The sequence below is a fragment of the Eimeria maxima genome, genomic scaffold (assembly GCF_000499605.1).
Source record: "Eimeria maxima Weybridge genomic scaffold, Emw_scaff315, whole genome shotgun sequence".
Classification (NCBI taxonomy): domain Eukaryota; phylum Apicomplexa; class Conoidasida; order Eucoccidiorida; family Eimeriidae; genus Eimeria; species Eimeria maxima.
The window spans coordinates 22,501-33,184 of NW_013565999.1; the positions used below are offsets into that span (position 1 = coordinate 22,501).

Below are 10,684 nucleotides of genomic sequence, written 5' to 3' on the forward strand. Positions count from 1 at the left end.
CACCTTTCTTGTTGCAGTCCCAAAAGAAAATTTGTGCTGCAGCACTATGTTGCACCTCAGCAGCAGTAGCAGCAGCAGCAGGCGCTGAAGAGGCTGTTGCTGCTGTTGTTGCTGCTGCTGCTGCGTCAGTTCTTATTGTTGCTGCTGCTGCTGCTGCGAGGGCACTAACAAGGGGCTTAGGGAAGGGACGACAGACGTAGAGATACTCAAGATCATAAGAAGCAGCAAGGAAGCAGCTGCTGCTGCCTGCTGCTGCGTGCTGCTGCTGCTGCCACCTCGTAAGACACAACCCCCCTCTCCCCCACACCATCCGGTCCTCATGCTGCTGTTGCTGCTGCTGTTGCTGCTGCTGTTGCTGTTGCTGCTGCAGTGCATGCAACATATGCTCAAGGACAAGCAGCAGCTTGCACTGCTCATGAGAGGGAGGACTTCCTGCCATGAGTCTCTCCGCAGCAAAACAACACAACTTTCGTAGATGCAGCTTCAGCTGCTGCTGCTGCTGCTGCTGTTGCTGCTGCTGCTTCTGCTGCTGTCGTTGCTGCTGCTGCTGCTTGCTGTAATATTGAATGAGGGAAAGTGCCCAGCTCGCCAAGAACATTCGTTCTTTAGCCCCTCCCAACCCCACCAACTCGAACTGCTGCTGCTGCTGTTGCTGCTGTTGCTGCTGTTGCTGCTGTTGCTGCTGCTGCAATTGCTGCTGCATACTTTTCAGGTGTATCTGCAGCTGCTGCAACTCAGCCATTATTACCGCGTAGGGGGGCAGCAACTCGCTAACCCCTTGGAGGTGTGGGGCCCCCACCTGCATCCCTGTAGCCCTTATCCAACGCCAAGCAGCAGCACTTTCACATTCTGCTGCTGCTGCTTCTGTTGCTGCTGCTGCACCAGCAGCAACTGCTGCTGCTGCTCGCAGTTCTGCTGCTGCTGCAGGTGATGAAGTCCTTAACAATACTTCTGTTGCTGCTGCTGCTCCTCCTCCTCCTGCCGTCTCTCCTGCTGCTCGACCAATACTACCGAGGCCTCTGCTGCATGCGCGGAGGAGTTTGCTGCTGCTCCTGCTGCTGTTGCTGCTGCTGCTGCTGAGTAGCCGTTTGGTAGATCGGTGGTTGCTGTCCAAAAGGATGCAGCAGCTGTCGCTGCAGCTGCTGGAGGCTGCAGCAGCAGCAGCAAGAAGAGACAGCCAACTGGCTCTGTCTTTTATTGGAAGCAGCTTGCCCCAACGATTGCTTTCCTGCTGCTGCTGCTGCTGCTGCTGCTCAGAACGGGGATTGTTGCTGCTGCCAAGTTCCCTCCAAGCAGCAAGGCAGCACTTCAGCAAGGAGAGCAGCAGCACGAACTGCTGCTGCTGCTGCTGCACCTGCAAATGACACTGCGGAGGTGTATGTGACGGATGCCACAGCTGCAGCTGCTTCGGTGCCTCTTCTTCTGCTGCTGGATCTGCTGCTGCTGCTGCTGCCGCTGTTGCTGTTGCTGTTGCTGCTGCTGCTGCTGCTTCTGCTGCTTTAGAAGACGCAGAAGCAGTCGGCACCTGCTGCAGCAAACACTGCAGCAGCGGTTCTTTTGCTGTCAGGTAATGTGTCTGTTCCCAGCTGAAGAAGCGCGGCTGCAGCTGCTGCTGTTGCTGCTGCTGCTGCTGTTGCTGGGCTTCAAGCTGTGCTGCTGCAGCATCGAGAGCCGGGTATCCCTGCTGCAGCAGAAGCAGCAGCAGCGCCATGGCTAGCCGCAGCGCAGGTAGCAAGGCATAGCAGCAGCGGCAGCACTGCTGCAGATCTGCCAGCAGCAAATCGCATGCAGTAGTTGTGTCTGCTGCTACGCCCTCCAGTGTTGCTGCTGCCCAGAGAGTTGTTTGCTGCTGCTGTTGCTGCTGCAGCAGCAGAGAAGAAGCAAAGGAAGACACGCCTCCGAATGCAAAATGTCCACCAGCAGCAGCAACAGCAGCAGCAGCAGCAAGCGGAGGCCGCCCGCGGCTGCTGCCTAAGACTCGCTGCAGCTTGAAGCCCTCAACAAAGGAGACAGGCCATAGATCCTTGCTGCTGCTGCTGCTGCTGCTGCTGTTGCTGCTGCTGCTGCTTGAGCCCTTGGAGATGAGCATGCAAGGCAGCAGACTACGAGACAGCGGTACATTGGAAAGAGCTTTGCTGCTGCATGCAGCAGACGCTGTACTTGCTGTTGCTGCTGCAGCTGCAGCTGCTGCTGCTTCGCCCACTGCAGCAGCAGCACCCCACAAGACCAATGGGCTAATGCTGGAGGGACCTCCTTTTGGTGCTGCTGCAGCTGCAGTTGCTGCTGCTGATGTTGCTGCTGCTGCTGAGGAGACACCAGCATGGTGCTGTATTAGCTGTTGCTGCTGCTGTCCTTGCTGCTGCTGTTCTTGGTGCTTCTGTGTCAGCAGCAGCTGCAGCAAGAAGCGCGCAACGCATGCATGCGTTTCTGGGGACAGCCATCGCTGAGGAAGCAAAAGGAAGGGCAAGGACTTCTTTGCCGCTGCTGCCGCTGCTGCTGCAGTATCTGCTGCTGCAGCATTCTGCTGCTGTGGCACAAATACACCTGCTGCTCGCAGCACATACTCAACTTGCTGCAACGTCAGAAGAAAGACGCGCTGCTGTTGCAGCAAAGAAGAAGAACCTTGTTGCTGCTCCTGCTGCTTCTGCTGCAGCTGACCCGAAAGCTGCAGCAGCAGCACCTCCTCAGCTGCAGCAAAACGCAACGCCGCCGAGCTGCTACTGCTGCTGCTGCTGCTTGCCGCCTCTATTGTTGCTGCTGCTGCTTGAGAGTGCAGCGCAACAAAATAAGCAGCAGAAAGAGCAGATAAAGAGCCATACTCACCACCGGTGCCCTTCCTATTGCTGCTGCTGCTGCTGCTGTTGCTGTTGCTGCTGCTGCTTGCCGCATGCATGAGACTAGCGTGTTGCCTCTGTGCTGATTCTACAGCACGACGTAAAGCCCGCACCGCACTGCTGCTGCTGCTGCTGTTTGTCTGAGAGCTGCTGCTGCTGCTGCTGCTGCAGAGGGCCTTATCAACAGCTGCAGCAAGGGGCAGCAGACGATTCACTTGCAGTTCTGCCCATGACTGCAGCTGCCGCACACCTGTTGCAAGCCATGCATCAGCAGCAGCAGCAACAGCAGCAGCAAGAGGCCCTACTCCGCTGTTGCTGCCTTCACTGACCGTTTCTGAAGCAGCAGCAGTGGCAGCAGCAGCAGCAGCAGCAGCAGCAAGAACAGCACGACACAGCTGCAGGAGAATAAGTGCAGCAGCATATTGATTGTCTGCTACACTGCGGCATTCCTCATATTCTTTTATAAGGCTGTCAACATCCTGCTGCTGCTGCTGCTGTTGCTGCTGCTGCTGCTGCTGCTGCTGTTCCTGGTCGAAGGCTGCAGCCCGCCAGAAGGGCAGCAGCGCAGCAGCACATAGCAGCAAAATGTTCTGCTGCAGCAGATAATCCTCAACTGCTGCTGCTGCTGACCCCAGATCACCCACAAGCCTGAAGACAAACAGCAGCAGCAGCAACAGCAGCAGCAGCAGCAAGGTCATAAGTAAAGATCGTGTTGGTTCGTGGCACCGCATTTGCAGCAACAGCAGCAACAGCAGCAGAAAGCAGCAAACTAGTATAAGGACAGTACAGCAGCAGTAACAATAACCGCGGCAGTATGACGAAGGGGAGGGAAACAGCAGTAGCAGCAACAGCAGCAGCTGCTGCAGCAGCTGCTGCAGCAGCTGCTGCTGCGCTTGTTTCTATGCACACCGCAGCATCACTTACTGCAGCAACTCCGTCACAGAAAGCATGTTGGGTGTTGCGTGTTGATAACTTGCTGTTGCTGCTGTTGCTGTTGCTGCTGCTGCTGCTGCTGGTGCTGCAACCCCACACCCCAGAGAAACACAAAACGTTTGGGGAGTTAACAGCAGCATAGCCAACGAAGGACCAGGGCCTTCCTCTCGTGCTGCTGCTGCTGCCGTTGCTGCTGCTGATGCGTTTGCTGCTGCTGCGGGTACTGCTGGAGCTCCTGTTGCTGCTGCTGCTGCCCTCCTCCCTGCTGCAGCCACCACAACACAACAGCTGAGGAGTTGCTGCTGCAGTAAATATGCAGCAGCCGTTGCAGCACGAGGTGAGGGGGAGGCAGCATCCAAAGAGGAAGCAGCAGCAGCAGCAGCAGCAGCAGTTTCGTTGTCGTAGGCCGCAAATAGCGCGTCGAGGGTGACCCCTTGCTGCTGCTGCTGCTGCTGCAGGGCCAACAGCAAGGCGCAGAATGCTTTACGTGTCTGCTGCTTCGCCTGCCACGTCCGTCGTGCTGCAGCAGCCCACCAACAGGTGCAGCAGCAAACCTGCTGCTGCTGCTGCTCCTTCATCAGCTCTCGCTGCAGCTGCTGCAGCTGCAGCGGACGTGCTGCTGAGCCCCAACTTGACGAACTCCCAGCTACTCCTGTTGCGGATGCAGCAGCAGCAGCTGCTGCTGCTGCTGACGCAGCAGCAGCTACTCCTGCTGCTGCTGCTGCCGTTGCTGCGCGGGATTGCTGCTGTCGGTTCCAGTAAACAGCCAGCGCAACCCACGGCTTGCAGCAGCAGCAGCCAGAGCCATCATCAGCAGCAGGAACATCTGCAGCAGCCCTGCTGCTGCTGCTGTTGTTGTTGAGGGTGATGTAGTTGCTGCTTGGACTTTCGTTGCTGCTGCTGCTGTGGTTGCTGCTGCTGTTGCTGCAGTTGCTGCTACTGTCTGGCCAGCCAAACAGCAGAGCCGAGGACAACGCGGAGCCTAGTGATGCCCGCAGCCACAGCAGCACGGCACGCTGCTGCTGCTGCTGTTGCTGCTGCTGCTGCTGCTCTTCATTGGGCATTTCAGACAGAGCCACAAAACAGTCTGAGCCATTAACAGTAGAAAGATAATCTGCTGCTGTTGCTGCTGTTGCTGCTGCTGCTGCTGCTGCAGAGGAGCTTGCCGTACAAGACCGGGATTCGCCGCCAAGGCCACTGACTGGGAAGCGCAGGGAAGCAGCAGCAGCAGCAGCAGCAGTGGCACGCTCCTTGTTAGGTGCCTGCAGCAACGAGAGCAGCCGGTCTGCTGCTGAAGCAGCAGCAGCGAGCCAGGAGATGCATGCAGATCCTACGCCTTTATTTTGCTGCAGCAGCAGCAGCAGCAGCTCGCGATTCCATACGCAGCCTCCAGGTGCAGCAGCAGCAGCAGATGTCTCGCATGAACCACAGAGGCAGTCCTGCTGCTGCTGCTGCTGCTGTTGCTGTTCCTGTTGCTGAGTGGGAGAACGGAGTTCAGCTAGCTGCTCGGAGCAGCGCCGCTGGTGCTGCTGCTGCTGCTGCTGCTGCTGCAGTGCTGTACACCGCTGCCACACAAAAGCAGCAACGCGGGAGAAGCAGCAGCAAAAGTGCGACAGAGATGCAACAGCCTCTGTGCTTACCCACTGCAGCAGCTGCAGCAGCATCTGCTGCTGCTGCTGCTGCTGTTGGTTGAAGTGCAGCAGCAATAGCTGGGTGTTAGTGCTGCTGCGCTCGTTGCTGCTGCACAGCGCATGCAGTCGAGTCTGAGCTGCTGCAGCAAATGCTGCAGCAGCAGCATGCAGGCTTTGAGGCTGCTGCTGCTGCACAGCAGCACCAAGCAGCAGCACGACGCACATTCTATCTAGCGGTTTTGCTGCTGCTGCTGCTGCTGTGTGCTGCAGTCTGTCCTCTACTAGCAGCTGCTGCAGCACTTGCCAGTCAAGACACAGCAAGCGAGACACCCACATCCTCAACTCAGAGTCGTGCTGCTGCTGTTGCTGTTGCTGCTGCTGCTGCTGCTGCTGACTGCTGCAAGCAGCACCAGCAGCCCAGGCCTCCTGCGGAGCGGTGCTGGAGATACACTGCAGCGCATGCACAGGTGCTCCCCATAACGGCCATCTTTCTGCTGCTGTTGCTGCTGCTGCTGCTGTTGCTGCCGCTGGAGACACTGCTGCTGCTGATGCTGAACCGTCGCCTACAGCTGTAAGGGGACAGCAGCAGCTCGAAGATTCCTTGCTGCTGTTGCAGCGGCTGCTGCTGCTGCTGCAGCTGCTGCTGTTGCAGCAGCTGCTGCTCTCAGACTGACAGTTGCACTTGTCGGCAGATTCTTCCTTTAGTTTGATTTGCTCACGCTGCTGCAGTTGTTGCTTCTGCTGCTGTTGCTGCTGCTGTTGCAGCTGTTGCTGCAGCTGCTGCAGGTGGAGCTGCAGCTTTGCTGTTACAGAGGCACGAAGAATTTCTGTTATCTCTATAGCCAAAGGAGGGACTGTCCCTAGTGTCTCTCCTTCGTCCTGCTGCTGCTGCTGCTGCTGCTGCTGCAGTTGTTGTTGCTGCTGCTGCAGCATGTGCCTTTGCTGCAGCTGCTGCTGCTGTATATGCGGTTTGTAGGCCGCAGCAGCACAGAAGGCAATATAATCTAATACCTCAATTTTACAGGAAGACAGCAGCTGCTGCAGCAATTGTTCTGCTGCTGCTGCTGCTGCTTCTAGCTGCTGCTGCCCTGCTTGTGCTGCTTGCAGCAAACCAATGTGTGCTGCATACGTCTGCACATGCAGCGCACCAAAGGTTGAAGTACCTGCTGCTGTTGCTGCTGTTGCAGCTGCTGCTGCTGCTGTTCGACAGGTGTTGCTGCGGAAGGGCGTTGGTGTGCTGCAGGGAGTGTTCCTTGCGCATGCAAATGGCGACACAGCAGCAGCAGCAGCAGCAGCACTTGCTGCTGCTGCTGCTGCTGCTTCGGTTAGTCGCCGATGAAGAATCGGGGTGTTCGCCCTGCGGCTGCCTAGGGAGAGTGCTGCTGCTGCTGCTGTAGCTGCGGCCCTCGTTGCTGCAGCAGCAGCAGCAGCGGAAACAGGTGTTGCTGCTGCTGCTGCAGAAGCAGCAGCAGCAAAAGGTGTCGTCTTAGGAGTACGGCTAAAAGGAGAAGCAGCAGGTGAGGTGTATAGGCAGCTCTTCTCCTGCTGCTGCTTCCTTCGTGGGGTTTGTGCTGCTTCGTCAAGGGCAAACCTTGCAGGAAGCAGCGGCTCGCCACTGTCCTGCTGCTGCTGCTGCTGCTGCTGCTGCTGCTGCTGTGTCAGACTGCGGGCATGCTTGCGGTGGGGAGTGTCTGAAGCACCGCCTGAAGCCGCTCGTTTGGCTCGCTGGAGAGCTGTTGCTGCTGCAGTTGCTGCTGCTGCTGCTGTTGCTGCTGCTGTTGTTGTTGCTGCTCCTGCTGCTGTGCTTGAACATCCTGCTGCTGCTGCTGCTGCTGTGGTAGTGGCGAAGGGAGAGGCCCTGAATGGGGACTCTACGCGTCTTGCATATGGGTTATATGCCTGGATGCTGTTATTGCTGTAGCTGCTGCTGCTGCTGCTGCTGCTGTTCTTCCTGCTGCTGCCTTGTGTTCCTTCGCTGTCTGAGTCAATTACCACCACTTCTTTGTCTTGCATTGCAGCAGACCCATAAGAACACTCTCCAGCCGTCGCTCCTGCTGCTGCTGCTGCTGCTGCTGCTGCTGTTGCTGCTGCTGTTGCTGCTGCTGTCTGCAGCTGTGGGGCCCACGGAAGGGACAGCAGCTGCTGCAGCACGGGGCTTAGGGGCAGCAGCAGCGCAGCAGCAACAGAGTAGAGACGCACCCTTAGGGCTCGTCGAGCGAACGCCATATACCTGCATGCGCATGCAGCAGCAAAACAGCAGGCATGGTTTGCTGCTGCTGCTGCTGCTGCTGCTGCAGCAACAGCAGCAACGTGTACTTGTGCTAGTTTTGCTACCGCTGCAGCAAAGGATAATGATGGTATCTAAATGCTGCCTCTCAAGCCTCAGCAAATTGGGAGTCGGCTGCTGCTGCTGCTGCTGTTGCTGCTGCTGCTGCTTACGCGTTGCAATGGAGGTAGAAGTGACGCAGAAGGGAGGCGCCGCCTCTGCGCTGCTGCTGCAACTCCCTGCTGCTCACCTGCAGCAGCTGCTGCAGAAGACTCCGCCCACACTGCAGCAGGTAGCACAGCAGCACAGCAGCAAAGAGGCAAAATAAAGACAGCAGCAGACGCAGCAGCAGCAGCAGCAGCAAAAATAGAGAAGAGGGCAACATTATGCATGCATCGATTCTCCTGGTGTTTACCTCTCCGATGATCAGAAGCACCGCTTCCTGCTGCTGTCGCTGTTCCCCTTGCTGCTGCTGCTGCTGCTGCTGCTGCTGCAGTTGCTGCAGCAGCTGCTGCTGCAGCGCAGCAAAGCCAGCCATGCATCGACTGGCAACAGCATTTGCCAATCCCTCGAAATCTTTGACAAGGAAATGTTGGAGTGTCTGTGCAGCTTGCTGCAGCTGTCTCTGCTGCTGCTGCTGCTGCTGTTGCAGCAGCTGCTGCTGCTGCTGTTGCTGTGGCTGCCACGCTGCGAAAGGATCGTTCTCCGCCTGCTCTAAGAGGAACCTAAGCTCCTGCTGCTGCTGCTCATGCTGCAGTGCAGCAGCAACAGCACGCAGCAGCGACTCAATAGACAGCAAAGAGCCGTACGTTTCTGCTGCTGCTGTTGCTGCTGCACCCAGCAGCTGCTGTAGCTCCTGCTGCTGCTGCTGCTGCAGCGCGCTGCAATCTTGTGCAGTTTGACTATAGGAGTCTTGAGGTGTCTTCTCAGCAGCAGCCTCTGCGACTCCCGTTGCTGCTGCTGCTGCTGCTCCTGCTGCTGCTCCTGCTGCTGCTGCTGCTGCAGTCTGCGGCAGCAGCAAAAAGGCGCTGCTGCCTTCTGCTGCTTCACAGGAGCAGACACCCAATGCTCTGACAAGTTTTGCTGCTGCAGATGGGCATACACCACAGGGTGTCTCTATTGTACCCTCAGCAGCAGCAGCAGCAAACTCACTCACTCCTGCTGCTGCTGCTGCTGCTGGTGTTGCTGCTGCTGCTGTTGCTGCAGTGGCTACGGTAGGGGAAGGGGCAGGGAGTGCAACTGTGCAAGAAGAAACGTCGCAGCATTTAGATGTATCTACAGATCCAGCAGCAGCAGCAGCACCAGTTGCTGCTGCTGCTGCTGCTGCTGCTGATACAGCCTGTGTAGTTTCAGGGTCACCTTCGCTGCTGATTGTTGGCAGCAGCAACAGCAAACCATCGATTTGCTGCTGCAGCTGCCGAGACAGCCGAGCTACGTCATGGTAAAGCCTCGTGGTGCTGCTGCTGCTGCTGTTGCTACTGTTGCTGCTGCTGCTGCTGCTTGCCTCTGCCTTGAGGGCCTTCCACGCCTTAGAAAGATCCGCTGCTGCTGCAATGCAGCGGTCCCATTGTTGCGGGTCTCCTGCTGCTGCTGCTGTTGCTGCTGCTGCTGCTGTTCTGTGCGTCTCCTGTGCAACAGCAGCATCTCCTGCTGGCCTTTTTCCTGCTGCTGCCTGTGTTGATCTGCTGCTGAAGTTGAAGCAGCCGACAGCAGCAGCAGCAGCAGCAGCAAATGGCGAGGGAGGTATTGCTCGAGCTGTTGGTGTTGCTGCTCCTTCTGCTGGTGTTAATGCAGGTGTTGTTGTTGCTGCTGCTGCTGCTGGTGTTCGGCGCACAGGAGAGGCAGCTAATGTTGCTGCTGCCACAGCAGCAGCTGCGCGCCTTTGCCTAGCAGCTGCAGCTAAGGGGCTCCTCTGGGGGCTGGCCTGCATGCTGTTCCTTCTGCTGCTGCTGCTGTTACTGCTGCTGTTGAAGCAGCAGCTGATGCTGCTGCGTTGTCGAGTGTGCAGGGCAACGAAGGTGGAGGAGGCCCCCACCCCCTGGGGGGCCCCTGGAGCTGTAGGGGGCCCCCCTGCAACAGGAAGCTGAGCAGCAAGTAAAATAAGACATAAAAAGGGATTATTTTAATGCAGCATAATGTTAATATAATTTAATTAATAAATAAAGGATAATTTCCTCTCCTTCCTCCTATAAGGAAAGAACAGGTGGTGGGGTTGGGGGGCCCCCCCCGCATATGTAAACGTGGTTCTTCCTAGAAGAGCAAGAGTTTCTTTATTTATTGTTTATGCTTCTTTGTTTATTATTAAATAAATAAATAAATAAATTAATTAATTAATTAATTATAATATTTAAATTATAATACGTAAAGTATATTGTTTATGTTCTTAGGCAGCCATAGAGGGGTGGCCCTGTGGTCTTGGTAACACACACGAAGTTTTCTTTGCAAGTTTGTTTTTCTTGCTATTGTATAGCCCCTCTTTTTGTTCCTTTTTATCCTTTTCTTGCTTCTCCTTTTATTAAGAGTGGCATTTTTCCCTTATAGTGAAGAAGAAGGGGAAGGCTGTAGTATACAAATGCTTATCTTATTGAGCTATGAAGGACTCAAAACTCTAAACCCTAAACCCTAAACCCTAAACCCTAAGTGACACAACCTCTACGGGCTTCCTCCTCTCCTTTGGCCTTGGAGCAGCCTTTTGCGCAATCTGTTTGCTACAGTACAAGCGCATGCAGGAGAGAGGGAGTAATTGTATCTTCATGTTATATTGTCTTGGCTGCCTACAGCTCCCCTTCTATGCATGCAGCACCTCCATGGTCAAGAACTAAGCAACCAATTCCCTCTTAAGATATATTAGTATACACTCTATATATAATATAGATTTACTTAATAAATTTCCTGATTCCTTCCTCCCTATGAGTCTTGTTGCCCCCCTCAGTACGAAGTAGATTGTTGTATTTGTGCTAATTCCTTCACTACTTTTTTTTTTTTTTTTTTTTTTTTTTTTTTTTTTTTTTTTTTTTTTT

At 55.6% G+C, this 10,684-nt stretch overlaps 1 protein-coding gene across 1 annotated transcript in view; it reads right to left on the reverse strand.

Annotated features, from left to right (window-relative positions):
• The window catches only part of EMWEY_00028000 (hypothetical protein, conserved), a gene marked incomplete at both ends in the record, with an annotated part of 13,603 nt that extends 4,009 nt beyond the window's left edge, over positions 1–9,594 (reverse strand). The window contains 4 exons of the mRNA XM_013481347.1: positions 1–3,482; positions 3,759–7,628; positions 7,838–7,947; positions 8,080–9,594. The exon at positions 1–3,482 is cut by the window's left edge and continues 3,363 nt beyond it. Coding sequence (XP_013336801.1) covers positions 1–3,482; positions 3,759–7,628; positions 7,838–7,947; positions 8,080–9,594 — 8,977 coding nt within the window. The remainder of the gene's footprint in view (positions 3,483–3,758; positions 7,629–7,837; positions 7,948–8,079) is intronic.
• Between the last annotated feature and the right edge of the window lie 1,090 nt (positions 9,595–10,684).